The sequence below is a fragment of the Pelophylax lessonae genome (assembly GCF_965119305.1).
Source record: "Pelophylax lessonae genome assembly, chromosome: 6".
NCBI classification, from domain to species: domain Eukaryota; kingdom Metazoa; phylum Chordata; class Amphibia; order Anura; family Ranidae; genus Pelophylax; species Pelophylax lessonae.
In genome coordinates this window covers 240,563,826-240,587,393 of record NC_138773.1, presented here as the reverse complement: position 1 = coordinate 240,587,393, position 23,568 = coordinate 240,563,826, and the positions used below count along the sequence as shown (strand labels likewise).

At 41.7% G+C, this 23,568-nt stretch overlaps 1 protein-coding gene across 1 annotated transcript in view; it reads left to right on the top strand.

Moving 5' to 3' along the window:
• PLEKHA3 (pleckstrin homology domain containing A3) overlaps window positions 1-21,180 on the top strand; it is a 65,659-nt gene extending 44,479 nt beyond the window's left edge. Inside the window, exons 3-8 of the mRNA XM_082260584.1 lie at window positions 2,936-3,091; window positions 9,550-9,686; window positions 10,940-11,104; window positions 12,924-12,967; window positions 18,908-19,020; window positions 20,889-21,180. Of these exons, the coding sequence (XP_082116710.1) occupies window positions 2,936-3,091; window positions 9,550-9,686; window positions 10,940-11,104; window positions 12,924-12,967; window positions 18,908-19,020; window positions 20,889-21,016 (743 nt within the window). The 3' untranslated portion in view covers window positions 21,017-21,180. The remainder of the gene's footprint in view (window positions 1-2,935; window positions 3,092-9,549; window positions 9,687-10,939; window positions 11,105-12,923; window positions 12,968-18,907; window positions 19,021-20,888) is intronic.
• Window positions 21,181-23,568: the final 2,388 nt, after the last annotated feature.

Below are 23,568 nucleotides of genomic sequence, written 5' to 3'. Positions count from 1 at the left end.
GTCTTGCCATTCTCCCTATCTGGTGGTTTACAGGGATAAGGCCGGCTCATCCCAGGGAATTGGGCTTGCATACTCTGGATGTTGTTCAAGCTATTTTGGTCTATTTGGCAGCCACGAGTCCTTTCGGAGGTCAGACTCACTGTTTGTGATGGGCCGCGGAAGGGGCTTCTTGCTTCCTCTGCTATCATTTCCTGGTGGATCAGACAGATGGTGACCCAGGCTTATGCGCTTAGGGGTCGGGTTCCCCTGTAACTGCACATTCTACTCAGCACTTAGTGCTTCTTGGGCCTTCTGTCATCAGGCGTCAGTGGCGCAGGTGTGCACGACATCCACTTCGTCGTTGGTGTGTACTTTTTCACAGTTTTACAGAGTGGATGTTTTGGCATCTGCGGTTGCCTCCTTTGGTCGCAGAGTTTCGCAGGCTGCAATTTAGAGGATCCATTTTTCTCTCTTGAGGGTGTATTTGAGGTTGGGCTCCTGTTCTAGTTGAGCTACTATTACCTGGATTGGCTTGTGTTTAGCCTTGGGTTCATGTTTGGCACTGCTTTGGGACGTTCCTATGTTAAATAATATGGAGCTGTTTCTGTCAATGAATGGAAGAAAAAATAGGATTTTTTTTTTTGTACTTACCGCAAAATCCTTTTCTCTGAGTTCATTGACTGACAGACACAGCACCGACCCCTCTAAGGAGTTTTTATGCTTCTGTTACTGCTTGTTGAAAAAAATAGGTATCTCTAAGTAGAGAGGGGGGTTATGCCAGCTGGGGACAGCCCATGGGGCGTAGCCAAGCTTTTGTGTTATCTGCCTAGTCCTACTCTTGTAGAGGGCAGTATAACCCTATGGTAAAGAATATGGAGCTGTGTCTGTCAGTGAACTCAGAGAAAAGGATTTTACGGTGAGTACAAAAAATCTTATTTTTCCTGCGGGAAAGGGTATATTTGTAAGAAGGTATTCCTGTTTTACTGTAACTAGAAGACCTCTTCCTTTGTGTTGATCGCTCCCTGTACCTCCTGTTTATAGTTTTCAGCAGTTGGCAACAAAAGCAATAATAGGATTGTGGCTTTGGCTGGGTGTACACGTGCAGATCTCTCAATAAATACAGTGGATATAAAAAGTCTGTTAAAATGTCAGGTTTCGGTGATGTAAAAAAAATGAAACAAATCATTTTAGAACATTTTCACTTTTAATCTTACCTATAAACTGTACAACTCAGTTGAACAACAAACTGAAATCTTTTAGGTGGGGGGGAAGTAAAAATTAAAAACTAAAATAATATGGTTGCATAAGTGTGCACATCCTTAAAATAATACTTTGTTGAAGCACCTTTTTACATTTAATTACAGCGCTTTTACAGTCTTTTTGGGTATGAGCCTATCAGCATGGCACATCTTAACTTGGCAATATTTGCCCACTCTTTGCAAAAACTTTCTAAATCTGTCAGATTGCAAGGGCATCTCCTGTGTACAGCCCTCTTCAGACCACCCCACGGATTTTCAATCAGATTCAGGTCTGGGCTCTGGCTGGGTCATTCCAAAATTTTAATCTTCCTCTGGTGAAGCCATTCCTTTGTTGATTTGGATGTATGCTTTGGGTCGTTGTCATGCTGATAGATGAAGTTCCTCTTCATGTTTAGCTGTCTAGCCGAATCCTGAAGGTTTTGTGCCAATATTGACTGGTATTTGGAACTGTTCATAATTCCCTCTACCTTGACTAAGGCCCCTTTTTCCAGCTGAAGAAAAACAGCCCCAAAGCATGATGCTGCCACCACCATGCTTCACTATGGGTTCTTTTGGTGATGTGCAGTGTTGTTTTTGTGCCAAAGGTGTCTTTTGGAATTAATGGCCAAAAAGTTCAACCTTGGTTTCATGAGACCAGAACACATTTTCCCACATGCTTTTGGGAGACTTCAGATGTGTTTTTGCTAAATTTATCCGGGCTTGGATGTTTTTCTTTGCAAGAAAATACTTCCATCTTGCCACTCTACCCCATAGCCCAGACATATGAAGAATACGAGAGATTGTTGTCACATGTACCACACAGCCAGTACTTGCCAGATATTCCAGCAGCTCCTTTAATGTTGCTGTAGGACTCTTGGCAGCCTCCCTGACCAGTTTTCTTCTCGTCTTTTCATCAATTTCAGAGGGACGTCCAGTTCTTGGTAATATCATTGTTGTGCCATATTTTCTCCACTTGATGATGATGATGATGACGGTCTTCACTGTGTTTCATAATATTTCTAATGCCTTGGAATTTCTTTTGTACCCTTCTCCTGACATATACCTTTTAACAATGAGATCCCTCTGATGCTTTGGAATCTCTCTGCAGACCTTGGTTATTGCTGTAGGATGCGACTAAGAAAATGTCAGGAAATACCTACTAGAAAAGGTGAACTTTATTCGGGGTAAATCAGAGGCACGTTAAATGATGACCATTGTGTGTACTGACTCCTTTTTAACAAGAGTTTGAAAGAGATTGCTTAATTCTGAACACAGCTACATCCCTATTTATAAGAGGGTGTGCACACTTATGCAACCACATTATTTTATTCCCCCCCCCCCCCCCAACAAAAAAGCAAAAAAAAAAAAAAAGATTACAGTTTGTTTTTCAATGGAGTTGTACAGTTTACAATAAAGGTGGAAAAAGTTCTGAAAAGATTTATCTTTGTCTCATTTTTTTTTTTTTTTACATCGCAGAATCCTGACATTTTATCAGGGGTGTGTAGACTTTTTATATTCACTGTAAGTCGCAATCTTTCTCCTGATCTGTGCAGTTTTTCTAATGATTTTTGTTTATGGACTGAAAACACCATTGTGTCCTAATTCTTAGGACTAACAGAAACAATTCATATTCAGATGCAAATAAATGTCATTTAAAAAATATCTGCATTCCTATTGACTGAAATGCTTCATGGTATCGTTCCAACTTGTCTTTTAAGTTCACTCAACAGACAACTCCAGGATGGAGCTCATCATTCCTGGAGAACAACACTTCTATGTCAAGGCTGTAAATGCTGCAGAAAGGCAGAGGTGGTTAGTAGCGTTGGGGAGCTCTAAGGCCTGCCTGGCTGATAACAGGACCAGGAAAGAGAAAGGTAAGCAATGTAGGTTCGTAGACTACAGTAACCCTCCATACTGTCTTTTAGTGGGTAGTATTCTGCTAAGCACATCAAGCACCCTTGCACTTATGTTGATTTATTATCCTGGGACCCTTTAAAGCAGGGGTGGGGAACCTTTTTTCTGCCAAGGGCCATTTGGGTATTTATAAAACCATTCGGGGGCCGTACAAAATTATTACCTTAAAAATTAGCCTGTTATATTTGGTCAAACATTTAATTAACTCACCCCTAATGGGATGGCTGCAACTGCTTCTCTTTGGTGAGGTGTGTGATGTTAGCTGGTATTGATGATGTTGCTACTCGCAACAGGTTTTCCAGGTTTGCGTCGGTCAGTCTGGAGCACAGTTGACTTTTTTGTGGTGGTAAGTTTTGAAAATAACTGCTGGTGGGTATGCTGGCTGGTACTGCTGGTGGGTACAGCTGGCTGGTACTGCTGTGGGTACTGCTGGCTCATGCTGGCACTGCTGGCTTGTACTGTGTTGTAAGTACTGCTGGATGGTACTGCTGGCTCAGGCTGATACTGCTGTGGGTACTGCTGACTCAGGCTGGTACTGTGCTGTAGGTACTGCTGGCTGGTACTGCTGGCTGGTACTGCTGTGGGTACTGCTGGCTCAGGCTGGTACTGTGCTGTGGGTACTGCTGACTGGTACTGCTGGCTCAGGCGGGTACTGCTGGCTCAGGCTGGTACTGCTAGCATGTCTTGCTGGCTTGTATTGCTGTGGGTACTGCAGGTACTGCTGGCTGGTACTGTTGTAGGTACTGCTGACTCTGTCTGGTACTGCTGGCTCTGGCTGGTACTGCTGGCTCTGGCTAGTACTGCTGGTTCTGCTGTGGGTACTGCTGGTTCTGGCTGGTACTGCTGTGAGTACTGCTGGCTCTGGCTGGTACTGCTGTGTGTGCTGCTGGCTCTGGCTGGTACTGCTGGTTCTGGCTGGTACTGCTGGCTCTGGCTGGTACTGCTGTGTGTGCTGCTGGCGGGAAATGCTGGCTAGGAGAAGTGTAGCAGCGCCACGCTGGAGGAAGAGTTGATGTTTCCTGTATTGGTCACAGGCGGAGTGCATTTGATATCACTCCACCTGTGACTCACTCAGACTGTCATAACGGAGCAGGAACTATACAGGAAGCATCGGCTCCATTCTGACAGATCAGCTGAGAGACACAGACTCAGCTGCATGGGGGGCCGGACTAGATGACTTCGGGGGCCGCATACGGCCCCCGAACTGTAGGTTCCCCACCCCTGCTTTAAAGGCTGCCAAGGAAAGCAGAGTTTCCTTTCTAAGGACTCTCTTATACAGCTGTAATTTGCAGAATACGGCTATACAGACTATAATATCGCCGTAGTTGTGGCCCCCCACAGAGCCACAGCGACAGCGTGTTTTTGCTCGTGGAAATGCGATACAGAAGATACAGTGCGTGCTTGTGGGCTCGTAACTGCCAACACTAGTGTTCTCACACACATATATGGAAAACTTTTTCAAAACATACAATTTTATATTTAGAAAAATATGCTTGTATGTATGCAAAGTGTTTACGCACATAGGCCCATAGTCAGCTTCAGAAACTAATTGAATTCAATAGGGCAGTGCAGCTTTGCATTGTCGAGAGTCAAGCAGCTTTGTTCAACCATGCTGTGCAGATTATACTGAGTCCTTCTGCAAATCAGCAGAAAATTGGCTAATGTATGCACTGTATACGCAATATGTGTATGATACAGTAAAGAGGAGCTCCCCCCCAAGTCAGCAGCTGACTTTTAATATAAGGACACTTACCTGTCCAGGGATCCAGCGATGTCCTTCCCCAAGCTGATTCTACAATCCCCTTTGGGTCCAGGCGCCAATATCTTAACTAAGGGAAACTTAGCCTTGCGGCTTCACAGCTGGTTTCCCACTGCACATACGTGGGCCGCGCTGAGCTTTGTGAATGTTCCTGCAGTGTTCTGGGACCTGTGATGTTTCCCAGAAGGCTTCAGGGGATGGAGGGAAGGGGGGGGGGGCGTAACTTCTGCTCGGATCGCCGCAGCAATCCAGCCAAACATGGAGAGGTTTTCTTGTCAAAACCAGGTACCTGGTCGCCCCCAAAGAGTGGCAGTAAATCATTTGACCTCTGGATGATTTACCTCCCCATCATGACCAGGCCATTTATTGTGATATGGCACTGCGTTACTTCAACTGACAATTGTGCAGTCACGCTGTCCACAAAAAAAATGTATGTCCTTTTTTCCCACAAATAGAGATTTCTTTTGGTTGTATTTGATCAGCTCTGTGGTTTTTTTATTTTTTGCGCTATAAGCAAAAAAAGACCAACAATTTTGAAAAAAAAAAAAAAAGTTTTTTACTTTCTGCTATAAAGCCTATCCAATAAGAAAAAAAAAAAAAAATTCTTCATCAATTTAGGCCAATTTGTATTCTGCTACATATCAATAGGTGTATGTTGGATTGCGCAAAAGTTATAGCATTTACAAACAGTGGGATATATTTATGGATTTTTTTTTTTTTCTTACTTGTAATGTTGGCGATCAGCGACTTAAAGCGGAACTGCGATATCGTGGCGGGCAAAACGGACACTAACTGACACTTGACAGTTTTTGGGAATCAGTGACACTAATACAGTGGATCAGTGCTAAAAATATACTTTACTAATGACACTTGCTGGGAAGGGGCTACCATCAGGGGCGATCAAAGAGTTAACTGTGTGCCTAGCCTGTGCTTTCTCACTATGGAGGAGGGGCCTGAACTATGAAAAGGCATTGATCCATTTCCCTGCTTTGCAGGAACACATGATTAATGCCTTACTTACTGACAGAACAGCAATCTTCCTTGGCAGGTCGCCGTTCTGGCTCTCTGCCTAATGATCGGTGAACATCGAGTCTGTGGTACCCGCAGATCTGCTCCCACTATGTCTAATCCTAGTGGGAGCGGGTTGCCATTGGCCCGCATGCACACCCCAGACCCGGGAGTGCAGGATCACGTACTAGGTATGTGATCCTGCACAGGAGAGCCACCTTGCCACCAAATATACAGTATACGGTCAACAAGTGGTCAATAAAGAGGAGGAGGGGATGCAAATGAGCAGAACTTCCCCTTTAAAATTTGAAACCAAGAAGTTGTTGCTGAGTTCTCATTGTCACCAAACAAGTGAGCAGTAAAGAGAAACCACAGCAAAACTGTAACCTGACCTTGGGCTAACCCTATTTTTTTTTTTTTTATTGATTTTATTGATTAACCCCCACTCTTGCTCTAAACTTACCCTCCTAAATGAATTTTTAACATGAACGATAATCTTGTTCTAAAAATGAACATTTAAAGAGCAGCTCCAGGCTCCTTCAGAAAAAATAAGTCAGCAGCTACAAATACTGTAGCTGGTGAATTTTATTATTTGGACACTTACCTGGCCAGGAATCCAGCGGTGTCTTCACCCCAGCCGATTTTTTTCAATCGGCTCTCGGGTGTTCCCGCCGCCATTTTTGGTAAGATAAACCGGCAGTGAATCCTTGTGACTTCACAGCCGGTTCCCTACTGTGCTTTGTGAATGGCCCCACGGCGGGGGGGAAGCAGGAGGGCTGCGGCCAAGTCATCCGAAAGTAGGAGCCGGGTACCTCCTAAAACCAGGTACCTGCTCCCCCCTTCCCCCAAAAGGTGCCAAATGTGGCAGCGAAGGTGGGGAGGAGGCAAACCCTTTTAGGTGGAGCTCCGCTTTAACAATAAAATACCCTTGCAATTTCATTCCAGTACTTCTTGGTATGAAGGGCCATGCAAAGCACTCCATGTGACAGTACCGGTGAGTGTTAATTGGCCAGCGCAGTCACATGGGGTCAGGCAGAGTCGTTGGCCTTATACTGTATAAGCTCTGACTGAAGCAGCTCAAAGCTTGCACAGAGCTGTCTTTCTTTGCTACTGGCAGTTAAATAGAGCAGCAGAAGAACAAAGAAAAGGTCAGTACTTACGCTGGTTTACTGGTTTAACTCTGAGATGCAGCCTAAGCTAACAAAATCCCCTTAGCTGGTTTTATGGCTTGGGTCAACTTGATTCTGGAGAGGCAGCAAGCTGCCCTGCCTGCATGTCAAGACTCCAAAGAAAGCCCCAGTAAATGTTGCTTTTCCTTTTTTTTCCCCATAAACTTTTTTTTGAGGTTGTTGTGAAACAGCATAAGACAAATGCCAGTTTAACTTCACATAAATAGTCAGGGTGATAAATAATAGTGTTCATACAACTAACAAACCTATATCAGATCTCAAAATGAGAAGCATTGTATGTTCTTACATCAGGCCTACAGCATCAATAGTGGCTTTTTCCTTTTTTTTTATTTATTCATTTATTTGTATATATATATATATATATTTTTTTTCTTTGGGTAAATTAAAAAAAATAAAAATAAAACAAATTGCATAGCTGTTTGTCCATCTACAAAACAGTATATATATATTTATTCTGTGCGAGTGGGGAAAAATTGGAATGTTCTGCAGATCAAATGTGTGAATGCGAAAAATACCTCTTTATATGTTTATTAGATAGATATATAGATAGACATACTTGGTTCCTTTTGCTAGTCAGCTCCATCTAGTGGCCATAATGCTTTTTTTTACCCCATTTACACATGCTCAATCTGCAGACAGTATAGCCTGAGAACAACAAAGAATTCCCAGCTCGGCTTACCAGCGAGCCTGCAACAAACTGAATTATCCTGTCTAACAGTTCAGCTTAAGTGCCGGTTCACACTTGTGCGGTTTGCGAGATCGCATGTAATTGGGAGCGCACTGCTCCTTCATTACATGCGATCTCATGTGCGGATGCAAGTTCATCCATACACTTTGTATGGCTGAATTTGCAGCGCATCCGATGCAAACTCGCACATGAGGCTTTTTTTGAGCCGCATCCGAATCGGATTGCACTGTGGTTCACACTTGTGCGATCCGATTCTGTGTGAACTTGCAGATCGCGCTGCGATATGCGATCGCAACTGGGGGTGTCGTTAACTTTTAATTGACACCCCCGGCGTATTGCATATGGCAGTGTGAACTGCCAGATGTGCGGATGCGATGCGGGAAAACGCTGCATATTCGCAGCGTTCCCTCATTGCACAAGTGTGAACCGGCACTAAAAACAAGGGTTTATTTTACACATGTTTGCAAATACATGCATAAGCCGCGACAAGGCACCCCAGTATTATCTGCAGTCCTAAGTCCATACATTTTGACAACTTCCATAGTAGAAGCACATATACAGTATAATAATGGATAGATTGAGGGCTGGTATGCCTGGAGGGAGCCCACTCCTCAAAGGCACAAGGATGCACTGGACACCCAGTAAATAGCACATAGGCAGCGAAGGCGTCCAGTGCGCCCCCTCACCAAATAACCAATGGTACAAACAAACGGTGACTGCCCCTAATATACCCTGAGAACATTTAGTTTTGCCCTATTTGCACAGAACATGCCATTTTGATGGACAGACAGCTAAGTTAATTGAGTTTTTCATAAATGCATCTCATAGTTTGAGCCATTGTTTAATGTACAGCTATATAGAGCTGCACGATTGTGGATAAAATGAGAATCACAATTTTTTTGGTAAAATAAAGATCACGATTCTAAGAGTTACATCATCTTTCACATTGTACAAAAAATTGGGCTAACTTTACTGCTTGTTTTTATTTTTTTATTCACTGAAGTGTATTTTCCCCCAAAAAATTGCGTTTGAAAGACCGCTGCACAAATACAGTGTGACATAAAATATTGCAGCAACCACCTTTTGATTCTCTAGGGTCTTTGCTAAAAAATATATATGTAATGTTTGGGGGTTCTAAGTAATTTTATATAAAAAAAATACTGCTTTTAAATTGTAAGCAACAAGTGTCAGAAAAAGGCTTAGTTCTTTAAAGGGGAGTTCCTCCCATTTTAATATGTTTACATGTACGTAATCCCCTTTAAAAATGCTTTTACCAATGTAAACTTTTTTTTTTTGCAAGGAAATACCTTTTTTTCTTCTTTATTCATCCGCACTTCCGGGTCCAGCCGCCTATAGGCAATTACGTCACTCGGCGAATCGCAAGGGCTCCTGGTATAGCGGCGCATGTATCCCAGCATACCTTGCCAATTGCCTAGTGACGAAATCTCGCATTATTACATCGGCACCAGCTGTACTCAGGGATGGATTGCTTTGAGTCCACGCTCCGCCCCGCCTCCTCTCAGTGAGCTCTACGGGATGTATTGCTTTGAGTACACGCTCTGCTCTGGAAAAAATGGATGGAACTCCGCTTTAAGTGTTTAATCTGCCCTCATTTACAGACCGTAGTTCATCCCTTTGATTTAAAAGAACAAAATGATACAATGTTTGTTTTTATCTCTCCGTGCTGAGCTATGTTTTTTTTTTTTTTTTTTTTTTTAACAATTAATCATACAGCTCTACAGCTATATAACTGAGTTTTATTTACGTTCGCAGAAATCAGTGAAACCAATGAATCTCTGAAAACCAAAATGTCAGAACTGCGGCTGTATTGTGACTTGCTCATGCAGCAGGTACACACCATCCAGGAGTTTGTTAGTCAAGATGAGAATCGGCCATCACCCAGTGCTGAGGTATGAGCTGTACACTCTGTTGTGTACTTCAAACCAGATTATCTGGCATAGATCCTGAAAATCTATCTATACCTGGGTATATATCTCTTATTAGCTTTCTTTTTTTAATTCAGAGCATTTATTGGCTGCTTTGCAGATTGCAGTGTAGCGCCCTACATATGTATTACGGAAATGGAAGCACATCTTTAGCAAACAGAATTGGGATGCCCAATAACAGGCACAATAATCAGACCACTGACTACTGAAGCCGACTTTAGATGATTCTATTTTTTTCCTTCCACCATAGGTGGAAGGAAAGAAAATCGATAATTTCCCCCCATTAACACAGTCAGTGTTGGAGAAATTCCTCCCGCAGCGCTATTGTCTTCTGCCAGCCAGGGGAAGCGGCGAGCCTTCTCAGCTGGCAGGACACAATGATTAATTCTAATGGCTGTAGCCACCAGCAGTAATCGCATGTAAAAAATCCAACAGACTGGTTGTACCCAAAACGATTGATGGATCGACATGGGTACAATCAGCCTTTTCACACATGTATCAAATCTCAGCCAGTCGTTGCTGCGCTGGTCGAATTTTGATCTATGTATGACTGGCTTTAGTCAAAGCATAGAATATAAGCATTTCAATGTCATGCAGATCCCTTTATCAATGTTTGTTTTTAGTTTGTCTGTCCAGTGACTTGCCAAGTAATAAAGGAAGGATAAGGATGATGGCACTGGGACTTGTATCCTCAGAAACAATTCAGCATTGATAGTTTCAATATACATATCCTGATCCCTGTAATGGTAACAGCAGGTAGACCTAGACGCTATCTGAAGTGCAGAGTTCTCATTACCCGAGAGTCATAAAGCCTAGGGCTCCATTCACATTTGTCTCCAAAGTCGCACGATTTCCAGTGCAGCTTTGGAGCACGACTTTGATTCCACTTTACACTTAGTGGATCTAAATTGCAGCAAAAGTCGCACCAGCGTAGTGTAGGTACCTTTGCAAAGTTGCTGAGACTTTAAGTCGCACTGATTTGAGTGAGTGCCATTGAAAAGATTGGGGTGCATCTTGTCATGTGAATTTGGTGTCCAGAGTCGCATGACAACTTGCACAAGTGTGAATAGAGCCTAGAGTATTTTTCAGGTTATTCAGCTGGCTAGCTGTTCCAAAAGTGAAATGTACATTTCTATGTCTATTTTATTTCCTCCAGCATTGACGTTTGTATTTAAAGCCATCATGTAACTGCCTATTTGTGTTCTTTTTTCATTTAGAACATGAATGAAGCATCTTCATTGCTCAGCGCAACATGCAACACCTTTATCACCACACTTGAAGAATGTGTCAAGATTGCAAATGCCAAATTCAAACCAGAAATGTACCAGCTTCCTCCTCACGAGTCCTTGGTGTCTGCTGTGTCTCCTTCTCCTATACAAATGGTAAAGCAGAAATACCAAGTCATAGAACAGTACCACGGAATGGCTGCAGAAACTGCTGGTGGCCTTTATGTTTGGCATTATTTGAAATTCATTTTATACATATTTTCATAAAAGTGATTATTATTATTATTATTATTATACAGGATTTATATAGCGCCAACAGTTTGCACAGTGCTTAACAAAATGAAGGCAGACATTACAGTTACAAAACAACTTGGTACAAAAGGAATCAGAGGGCCCTGCTCGTTTAGAGCTTACAATCTGAAAGATAATGCTTTTTATTCTCAGTAGGGTAAGCTAAAATAAAGTCTGGACATGGCCCAGAACTACTCTCTTACTTTGCATTTTGTAACACATTGGAAGGGTAGGATTATGGGTACTAAGGGTACAATCTAGAATTGGCATAAATACACAAATGTAATCATAGGGTGAGCAGAACCACAGATGAACAATTGTAGTTATGAACCAAAGGGGGACCACGCCTGTGGACTTTTAGGAAAACATTGGAGGGGTATTAAGTGGAGACTTCTAAGAAATCAGAAAAAAAAACACAGTTGCACAACACAGTGCATGAACTCTAACCCATATGTATGTCTATCCTACTGGTGGAACCACATGCATGTGTTTAAAAGAACATATTGCCATATACAAAGCATAGCTAGAGGCGCTTTATGGGGCAGATTTACTAAAACTGGTACACACAGAATCTGGTGTAGCTGTGCATAGAAACCAATCAGCTTCTAGGTTTTGTTGTCAAAGCTTAACCACTTGCTTACTGGGCACTTATACCCCCTTCCTGCCCAGGCCAATTTTCAGCTTTTAGCGCTGTCACACTTTGAATGACAATTGCTCCGTCATACAACCATGTACCCATGTGACATTTTTATCATTTTTTTACATAAATAGCGCTTTCTTTTGGTGGTATTTGATCACCACTGTGTTTATTTTTTGCTAAACAAATAAAAAAAGGCCAAAAATTTAGAAAAAACAAAAAGCTTTTCATATATTTTTATATATAAATTTCCAAACAGGTAATTTTTCTCCACTGATGGGCACTGATGAGGTGGCTCTGATGGGCACTGATATAGCTGCACTGATAGGGCAGCACTGATGAGGTTACACTGTTGAGCGTTGATCAGGAGGCACTGATGGGCGGCACTAATGGGCACTAGTAGGCAGTACTGATGAGTGACACTGATGATGAGGTACTGGTTGGCAGCACAGATTGGTGGCACTGATTGGCAGCACTGGAGGGCACGGATTGGCAGCCCTGGAGGGCACTAATGGGACCCATGTCCCTCTAACAGAAGCCAGTTAACTGCTTTCTTCTTTTCTTCACGCTGACAGCGTGAGGGAAAGAAAAAGTAGATTACCGGCTTCTTTTTACTTCCATGATCGGCTTTCATTGGCTGACAGCTGATCGCATTGTAAAGGGCCCACTGTGATTGGCCCTTTACCCTGATCTGTGATCAGCCCAGCCCAAAGGACACACAGCGCAAGAACGGGAGGACTTCCATGTATGCCCTCCCGGCATTTTAAGCCTGCGCTGTAGCCGTCTTTCGGCTATAGCGTGGGCGCCAAGTAGTTAATTGAACAAGCTAAAGTTAGAAGCTGATTGGTTACTGTGTACAGCTACACCAGATTTTGTGTGCACCAGTTTTAGTAAACCTCCCCCTATGTGTCTGACCCTTGAGTTGTAAATGTGTCATGTGAAATTTTACCAGGTTTAAATTGGCTGGCAAGGACTATTACACATTACTTTGTGCAACTTCATATTTAGAAATTGTAGATTTCTGAATTGCACCTTCCTGTTTTGTAGATGAAGCGATCCATGAGTCACCCAGGCACCTACACTTCAGATAGGTGAGTATGAACACATATGTACTACTGCTACTATGCCACTCATAGTTATGTACCTATTATTATTGTTTTTTGTATTTAAAAAAATCAGCATTGAACTGCATAAGCAGCCTACTACACAAATGGCTCAAAATCATAAAGAACAACTCAAGATTGAAATAAATGTATTCTTAAACACTTCACCCCTGGAAGATTTACCTACCTTCATGACCAGGCCGTATTTTGCAATACGGCACTGCTCTTCTTGAACTGGCAATTGCCCGGTCGTGCAACACTGTACCCAAATAAAATTTATGCTTTTTTTCCCCCCATAAATAGAGCTTTCTTTTGATGGTATTTGATCACTGCGTTTTTTTTTTTTAATAATATTATAAAAAAAATTTAATAAAATCAAATTTCTTAATAAATTTAGGCTAATATGCATTCTGTAATAAATTTAGGCTAATATGCATTCTGATACATGTTTTTGGTAAAAAAAAATATCCCAATAAGCATATATTGATTGGTTTACGCAAACATTATAGTATCTACAAACTATGGTATGTATTTATGGAATTATTTTATTTATTTATTTTATACTAGTAATGGCGGCGATCAGTGACTTATAGTGGGACTGTGATATTGCGGCGGACAATCGGACACTTTTCAACACTTTGCAGGAGCCAGTGACACTTAATACAGTGATCAGTGCCAAAAATATGCACTGTCATTGTATACTGATGACACTGGCTGGTAAGGGGCTAAACATCTAGGGAGATCATAGGGTTAACTGTGTGCCTAGCCAGTGTTTTTGTGTACTATGTTAGGTGCTTTTACTAAGGCAAGAGATGGATTTTGTTCCCTGCTTTGCTGGAACACAAAATCCATCCCTTCTCTCCTTCCTGCCTTGTGTACATAGCAGATCCCCCATTCTGTGTATTTTACTGACGATTGGCGGTTGCCGGTGGACATCCAGTGCCTGGCACCCACAGATCGGCTTCTGTTGTTAATAATCACAGCAGAAGCGGGGTGCGTGCACCCTCTGCAGGCTGAAGTGCAGAATCGCCTATATCCACGTGATTATGCACAGTAGAGATGCCCTGTGGCAGTAAAACTGCTATGGGCATGGTCTTTAAGTGGTAAATACAATATATTGATTAATGGAAAGATACTGTGAGCTCCTTTGATCTGCAAATGAAGGCTATTTCTGAACCGGACACTGGCTCTCTATCATTGCTGTACTTTCTCCATGGAATTGTGCACAGGCCTACAAGGTCCTTCTAGTCTACTCACAGCTCTCCTGTCATTTAAACTGACAGCACAGCTTGGAGATGATGCTAGAAGAGAGTTGGCTAACTGAAACTGAGGATCGGGATTTGCTCTGAGCTGTGGGTATTTGCCTGTGAGAGGAGGCATAATGCAGTGCTTTCAAATTGGAAAATACTTCTCTACCCACTTCTTATTGCATAACACAGAGTTCAGGAAAGATGTGAGCTTAGATAGAGCAGGGGTGGAGAGTTAGTGCCGGTTCACACTTATGCGATGCGGGAAGGCTGCGAATTCGCAGCCTGTTTCCGCATCGCAAACGCACCCCTGGCAGTTCACACTGCCATATGCGATATGCTTTGGGTGTCAATGAAATGTTAACGACACCCCCAGTTTGATCGCATATCGCAGTGCGATCTGACAGTTTGCACAGGATCGGATCGCACAAGTGTGAACCACTGTGCGATCCGATCCTGATGCGGCTGCAAAAAAGGGTCCTGTGCATCTTTGCTGCGGGTGCAGTGCGAATTTAGCCATACAAAGTGTATGGCTAAACTCGCACCGCACAGCCGATCGCCTGTAATGAAGGAGCAGTGCGCTCCGACATTACATGCGATCGCCGCAGCCGCACATATGTGAACCGGCACTTCTGCTTTAGGAATAAAGTTTCAATTTATATTTTTTTATACCAAATTTAATTAAACCAAATATGTCTGTAAAACTCGCTGTTCTAAGCAAGGGTTGTACAACACATCCAACCACGACGTGCTTTATCATTAACTTATTCTGTAGGAAGAATAAAATAGAAAAGAAAATCCAAACAGAAACTGGTAACAGACCCTCCTACAGTGCCTTGAAAAAGTGTTCATATCACTTGAAATTTTCCACATTTTATCATGTAACAACCAAAAATGCACATGTATTTTGTTGGGATTTTATGTGATAGACCAAAACAAAGTGGCACATAATTGTAAAGTGGAAGGAAAATGATAAATGGTATTCAAAATTTTTTACAAATAAATATCTGAAAAGTGTGGCGTGCATTTGTATTCAGCCCCCCTGAGTCAATACTTTGTAGAACCACCTTTCACTGCAATTACAGCTGCAAGTCTTTTTGGATATGTCTCTACCAGCTTTGCACATCTAGAGAGTTACATTTTTCTCCATTCTTCTTTACAAAATAGCTCAAGCTCTGTCAGATTGGATGGAGAGCATCTGTGGACAGCAATTTTCAAGTCTTGACACAGATTCTCAATTGAATTTAGGCCTGACTTCGACTGGGCTATTCTAACCCATAAAATATGCTTTGACCTAAACCAGGGATATGCAAACTGTGGCCTTCCAGCTGTTACAGAATTACAAATCCCTTGAGGCATAGCAAGACTGTGACAGCCACAAGCATGACACCCGGTGGCCGAGGCATGATGGGACTTGTAGTTTTGCAACAGCTGGAGAGCCAAAGTTTAGATATACCTGATGGAAACCATTCCATTGTTGCTCTGGCTGTGTGTTTAGGGTCGTTGTCCTGCTGGAAGGTGAACCACTGCCCCAGTCTCAAATCTTTTGCAGACTTGAACAGGTTTTCTTATAAGATTGCCTTGTATTTGGCTCCATCAATCTTCCCATCGAGCTTCACTGTCCCTGCTGAAGAAAAGCATCCGCCCAACATGATGTTGCCACCACCATGTTTCACAGTTGGGACAGTGTGTTCAGGGTGATGTGCAGTGTTTGTTTTCCGTCACACATAGCGTTTTGCTTTTAGGCCAAAAAGTTCAATTTTGGTCTTGGCAAACATGTGGAAGAAGGTGCTCTGGTCAGATGTGTCCCCCACATGGCTTTTTGCAAACTGCAAACGGGACTTCTTATGGCTTTTTTTTCAACAATGGCTTACTTCTTGCCACTCTTCCATAAAGGCCAGATTTGTGGAGTGCTTGACTAAAAGTTGTCCTGTGGTCAGATTCTCTGACCTGAGCTGTGGATCTCTACAGCTCCTCCAGAGTTACCATGGGCCTCTTGGCTGCTCCTCTGATTTAATGCTTTCCTTGCCCGGCCTGTCAGTTTAGGTGGTCTGCCATGTCTTGGTAGGTTTGCAGTTGTGTTTAAAAGAAAAATGAAAAACCAATACGCTAACAAGTGCAAGTAGAGAAAAGGATGTGTAAAAGCAAAAATAAAGCTGCCAATCCCAGTAGTGTCACCACATACACTGAATGGTAAAAAAAAAGATATCTGGAATGACGCTATATCTACTCAAATAAATTGAAGTAAAAATAAATCTACATATATATATAGAGTCCCAAAAAAAAGTCATGCCAAAACTGTCTACAAATACTAAAACAGGTAATCTTAACAGTGAAAATGGATATTAAAAATAAACAAATGTACGAAATCTAGACAACTCAGAGATAATGTGCAACATACAACATGTGTAACAAATCATGTAGAAAATCCAGTGATAATAAAAGTAGAAATAAAAAATGTTGTATTGATGGAAAAAATAAAATTAAAATTAAAGTGTCCAAATCCAGTGGCAAATAATGGTGAAACCAAAAAAACACAGTCTTTATAGATATATGCTATGATCCAGTAAAATCAAGGTAAGTAGTGATTCAAATGGTGCTCTTCCCCCAACAAACGACAGTCCATCACTGTGTGCAGTGGCTGCTTATCTTAAGATAAATAAACAACGATTTCAAAAGGGTCAATCATCGACTGGTGAAGATAATTCTACAGGAGATACAGCTCAGCTCACATGAAAATGTTAAAGGGCCTAATTGCCATTTTAATTACCATGGTATGCAGTTGTCCAGAGTTGTGTTTAAACCCTACTGTGATCAAGCTGCTCTACACAGAAAGTCGTTAAAGGATGTATTCACCTTTGTAAAAAATTATAAATGCACATCTTTTTGCAGGTAAAGAACTGTGCATTTATTGTTTTTACTATGAGCCTGCAAAGCATTGCACCCCTGATCAGCAGATCGCGAGTACAATGCAGGGCTCTTGCAGACTGCCTGTGCAAGCCGATCAAAAAAAAAAACTGAACACAAGCGAAGTGGATGGAGGAATCCTCTCTACTGTGTTATTGTATCTTGACAGCAGTAACTGCTCCACTGTCAGAATACAATAGCGCTGCAGTGCTGATGGAAGGAAACTGTTCAAACTAGCCACTTCAAGTCAGTAAGTCCCTGACGTTTCGTCACTTACTGACTTTTTCGAAGGGGGGGGGACGTGGCCATACGACGTGCCTGGTGATTGATCGGGTGAGCGGTGGTGTCTCACCGGAGAGTCCTGGACCCGAACGCTGGTAAATTACGTGCCCGGAGCAAGTAAACACCCTGATCCCCACTCTTGATTATGATGTGCTTTGCATATTTATATCCCATGTAGGTGCATATTGGTGGATTTTAAATGGAATAAACTAGTTCATACGTTATTGCACTAGTTGGCTCTCCTCTTTCTTTTATGGTATAAGTGGAGCGGCATCTTGAGAATCACCAAGGATCCATTATTCACTGTATCCTGTGCAGTGGTGCATATTCCAAAGCGTGATCAGCCCTTTCCATGAGAGTGGAGGGCAAAAAGTGGGGGTGAGTGTTCTAGCTGAGGGGAGTGGAGCACAAAGGTGGCGGACACTTTCTTGGTGTGTTTCTGTTCAGCTTACACTGGAATCTCACTGGATCATCACATATCAATATTCTCCTACTATTGGACTTTTAGTTTTCCTACTATTGGACTTTTAGTTATATATTGATTTATTCATGTGTGTTTCACTGGAATTTTTTCACTGATTTTTTTCACTTGATTCTTTGTTCAATTAACTTTGGGATTGGATTTTCAGTGATTATTTGGACACATATATTGATTCAATTGTTTGTTTATTTTGTTCACATATATTGTGTGCACTTTTCTGAGTTGAGCGCTGCTAGGTGGGATTATTTTTATTTTTCACTTTTTTGGTAACTCCACTTTTGTTGAGAAAAAACATTCCCCTCTGGGTAATCTCTGTACATTGCAAGGATTATAACAACCTTTGTTGCAGATTTCCTACCTTTTGTTATTCTGACGAAATCCCTATTTGTTCCTCTGTGCTGAGTGGGTCTTATGGGACTGGTTTAATAAATATCAGTCAGCTGTACAGCTGCAGAGCACAAATGCGGAAAGCTGCTGGACCTGCATCCCTTTTAGACGTGTTCCTAATGGGAGTATCTCACCGAAAATTACATTTTTGCTGCAGGGAATGCCTGAAATCTAATTTGTATATTAGGCAGACTTCTGGGAAAATTGGTGAGCCAATCACACAAGCAGGAAATGATGTTTCTGGGGTGTGGTCAGTACACATTCTGTGTACAGAATAACTCCAGGTAGCCATATTGCATTGCATTTTCAGAAAATTACAGCGGCTGCAAATTGAAAAGGAAAGTTGATTTTTAATGACATTTAATTACAATATGACTTGTGTCGCGATTGTATGCGCTATATAAATTTTTCTTTATTTGCTATTTTTTTTTCCCCCACAAAAGTGGAGTTACCCTTTAAAGGATCAGGAAACTTTAAAACCGCATTTGCTACATGTTTTCTCGGTTATTATTGGTTCAACAATAGCAGGTTTACTTTAAGTGAAAATATTATTTCAAAGATGATACTAAAAATATAATGAGCAGCATTTATATAATATGATAATGGAATTATTGTATTTTGTAGGAATACCTATTCCCTAAAGGAGCATATATCAATTCATCGGGCATCTCACAGGAGGCGAAGTGCTTACTCTGATACAGAAGCAGTCAGTGATGGTCCTGTAGAAGATTCTGATAGTAAGTGCTCTCTCTCTTCTCCCTCTCTTCTATCTTCTGCCTCCTCTTATCTCTCTCTTTTTTTCTTTCTCCTTCTGACACCTCTTCTCTTCTCTCTCTCTCTCTCTCTTTTCTGCCTCTCTTCTCTCTTCCTCTCTTCTGCCTCTCCTCTTTCTTCTGCCTCTCCTCTCTCTCCCTCTCTTCTGCCTCTCCTCTCCTCTCTCTCCCTCTCTTCTGCCTCTCCCTTTCTTTTTTGCCTCTCTTCTCTCTCCCTCTCTTCTGCCTCTCTTCTCTCTCCCTCTCTTCTGCCTTTCCTCTCTCTCCCTCTCTTCTGCCTTTCCTCTCTCTTCATCTCTTCTGCCTTTCCTCTCTCTTCATCTCTTCTGCCTTTCCTCTCTCTTCCTCTCTTCTGCCTCTCCTCTCTCTTCCTCTCTTCTGCCTCTCCTCCTCTCTTCTCTTCTCTCCCCCTCTCTCATCTCCCTCTCTCTGATCTCTCTCCCTCTCTTCTCTCCCTTTTTTTCTGCCTCTCTTCTCTCTCCCTCTCTTCTGCCTCTCCTCTCTCTTCATCTCTTCTGCATTTCCTCTCTCTTCCTCTCTTCTCTTCTCTCCCCCTCTCTCATCTCCCTCTCTCTGATCTCTCTCTTTCTTATGTCTACTCCCTCCCAATCCCATTTAAAGCCAGAGAAAGGAAGATGAGAATGTGAAGTTGTTGCCAGTAGCAAACAATCGAGGTCTAGTTTTTTTTTTTTTTTTTCTCATAAAGAACTTATTATGAAATAATTTACTTTTCCATTCTCCCTTTACCTTCCACTTCCTTCTCTTTTTTTCTTGTTCACCAATGGGATCATTATCCTGAATCTTACATTATGCTTGGAAAATCTCATCTGCCTCTACAAACCTTGTTACATTCTGCCAATAAATCCACAAAACACTTCATTCTGGCAGCCCAAGATAGTGACAAGTCACTTTAAATGAGCAAAGTAGCAAAATCTCTTTAAAGTAAACCTGTCATAAACCTGGGCATTACAATCTGAGCATATGATGAAAAATGCATGAGCAGCAGTTATCTTTAGAAGACATGCATGTTGAAATTATCCAAAGAGTAAGATATTGTATATAGACAAATCAGGTTATTGGCAAATGTAAATTTCTCTTGTAAAAGCTTAGCTTGGCCCAGCCTCTCCCTCTTTTTTTGCAAAGCAAGTCTGCCTATCACAATAAAGAGTCAAAAGGCGTATGCTTATATCATGCTTAACTTTTTCTGTAGATTTGAATATAACTTCAGCTGCCTTAATCCCTCTGGATCTCCATATTGATTTGATATGCAATTTTCACTGATCATTACCAATACTTAGGCCTTTTTTGTCATATGCTTATTTTAAATTGCTTTAAACCCCAAATTTAGCTTGGGCACAAAATAAAAAAGTAAGCCTTTGTATCTGTTTTTTTTTTTTTTTTTTAAAGCAGCTCTGGCTGCGTTACCTATCTCCAGTGCTATCCTCCACAGACTCGCTGATTCAGCAATTCAACACCACTCCTCTTCTGTGTTGAATGACACCCAGTATTATTCAGTTATTGCCCTGTGAGTACAGGGCATCACTGGCATGCCCCTCACCCTGGGCTTGCAGGATAATTCTGCAGAGGGGGCGGCGCCCTGTCATTGTGTCGCATTGTCCTCTGCAACGTCTAAGAGCCACCCACTGTCAGATTGAAAAGAGAACCTGTAATGTCACCCAGTCTGGAGACACCTGGAAAAATGTATACAGAACCTTTTTTTTTTTTTTTGTTTAGGGGTTCCTATTTGAGCATACAGGGGTCCTGACCCCCGAGTCGGGATTCATTAACTGGATGTTGAAAGTTTTGATGGTTCAAATGTATCTGTTTCCTAGGGTTCGGGCACTACCCCAGAGTTGGAATCAATGGTGATTTGCCTCCTTCAAGCAGTCAGGCAGATAACAGGATTAGATCAAAGCAGCCTTCTGAAACAGAAGATTCCTCTGCATCTTTCTCCTCCTGAGCCCAAGAAGACATTTTAGGTAATCATTGACTTTGTAAACATCTTGCTATGCAAAGGCTGCCTGCATCAGACTCTTGTGATATAGAAACTTTCATTGGACATTTTAAATGGATTTCTCTGCACTTTATATAACAATGTCTGAGTAAACTTTGAAGTGAGTTTTATCTTTGTACAGTTTATTTGCAAAAGTATTTTCCTGCTAACCTTTGCAGTCTGAATGTGTATTCTCAATCAGTTAGCTGCACCACACACTAAACACACAACTTTTTTTTTTAATACATTTGCAAAAGGTTGGCAGTTTAAAGCGAACCTGTCGGCTTCCTCTATTATCTTAATACCTCTGTTTTAATCCCTGATCCTGGATACCGTCTCTTACTAGGGTCTTGATGTCTCCAATATCTGGACTTTGTGCCATCCCCAGAAGCTAAGCCTACCTACCTACTGTCCCATGACCTTGGGAGAGTTTATTTTAACTGGATATTGATTATAGCGTTATGCTTTTCTGCAGGGTTGGGTTTTAGCCCAGATTTATTTTTCTTTAAATATCTGTTTACTTAAAGAAAATTTTTCAAATTTTACAAAGAAGAATGAAAAAAGAAAAATCCAGAAAGATATAGCATGAGTACCAGAAATCACTGCAACATAAAATTGTACAGGTGACTAAACTTAGGGTAGCGAGTACACTGCTTCTCATGTAAACAGCAACTGGGTTGACCCACTCTGAAGCCACAGCATGGATTCCAGAGCAGGCCAGCCCATACAAGAATATACAATACTAACACGAAAACAAAAAATCCCGTAATGCATGATATCAATACAATGCAGTACCATGGTACATATGAGAGACAAAATATTTAAAGAGCAAAGAGGTTAGATGAAAGAGATGAAGTACCAGACCCCAAGGATAGAGGAAAAAGAAGCCACTCAGTGTGCCAAAGCCCAAGATGATTAAGGAGCAATAATGGCTAAGGAGTCATCCCGAGCATCCCAAAGAGCAGTAAATTTAGCTAGGGTATTGCGCAATCTAGCCATATGGTATTCCATGGATCTTTCTTCTCTAGCCCATTGTAGAAAGGCAGCAAATATCAGGGGTGTCTGTTTCCACTGAGCAGTAATTAAACATCTAGCCGCTGTGAGAATGTGTATCAACAATTTATTTAAGGTTTTTTCCCTAGCTCCCGAACAGGAAGGCCCAAAAGATGCTTCAGCAGGTCTAGGTGGACAGGTCTGTTAACCACCTTAGAAAGGAGTGAGTTAACCTCCTCCCAAAAAGGTATCATTTTTATAATAATTTTTGGGCACGTCCATAAAATGTGAAACAGAGATCCCAGAAAAATAGAATGTAGCCCAGATTTTAAGCCTCTAGTAAGAGTTCATCCAAAAGAGAAGCACACTGGGCAATAAAGGTAATTGGTACCTTGGACTGGTTGCTCTTAGGGTGCACACATTACTGTTAAAAGTTTGAAAGTGTCAGGTTCACTTTAAAGCATAAGTTCACCTTTGGGAACATGTTACATGTTCCACCCATTTTTAGGGTGGAACATGTAACATGTTCCCGATCCTGCAGCCGCTTCCCAAACCCCGCACTCCCTGTGACAGCAGGCCGGGAATCTTCTCCCCATACCTGCTGTCACTATTTGAATAGAGCATGGCCGTGCAGGGCTTCACCCACACGGCTGCATCATTGATTCACAGATCCCTGTGAATCAATGAACTACAGGTACCGAAAGCTTTTATGGTTGTGGGCTTGTAGTGCTCAATGACCTACCAGGATGCTGTTAAGCGCTTGAGTAGTTCATTGAGTCTTCTTGTCTTTGGGAAGCTGCCTGCCCGTACGATGTATAGGCAGACCGCTTCCACTGCATAGGACCAGTGATCAGCTGATTGCGAGTAAAATACTTTCCAGACTCCTACAAAAAAAAAAGTAAATGCATATTTTTTTACCTGCAAAAAGTGTGCATTTATTATTATTAATATTTATTTTATTTTTTTTAAAGTTAGCTTATCCTTTTAAAGAAAAATTCCACCCAGCACTGAATATTCACTATTGGGTACAGTGGGAAAATGCAGCATTATTATATAAGCATTGGCCGACACTATCTTAAGCACTTTCCTCTGCCAGCGCTGAACTCATGTTGCTGAGTCTTCAGCCACCATTCTACATGGCCTGTTAATGTTGCAACACATTGATCTCACTGCTGCTTTCCCCTGACTCCTATATAGGTTCAGAATGAAACTGAAAGGATAAAAGAGGATAAGGACCAATATACCCCTTCCCCCAGCCAAAAAAAGGGAATGCACATAGTTTTACAGGAATTGACATTTGTATACCAGAGATGGCTAAATAATGGCTGTCCTATGGGATGGCTGGACAGCCTGTATATTGCAAAAGTATCAAAGTATCACTCCAAGCTATGCCAGCTTGCAATTTCTTCTGTTTTCATTCCCCTCTGACATTTTACATATCTATCAATACATTTTATTACAACATCTATTCATAAACCCAAAACCTTTTGGCTACAAGTATATTTGGTAAGGGTTAGAAACTCTGC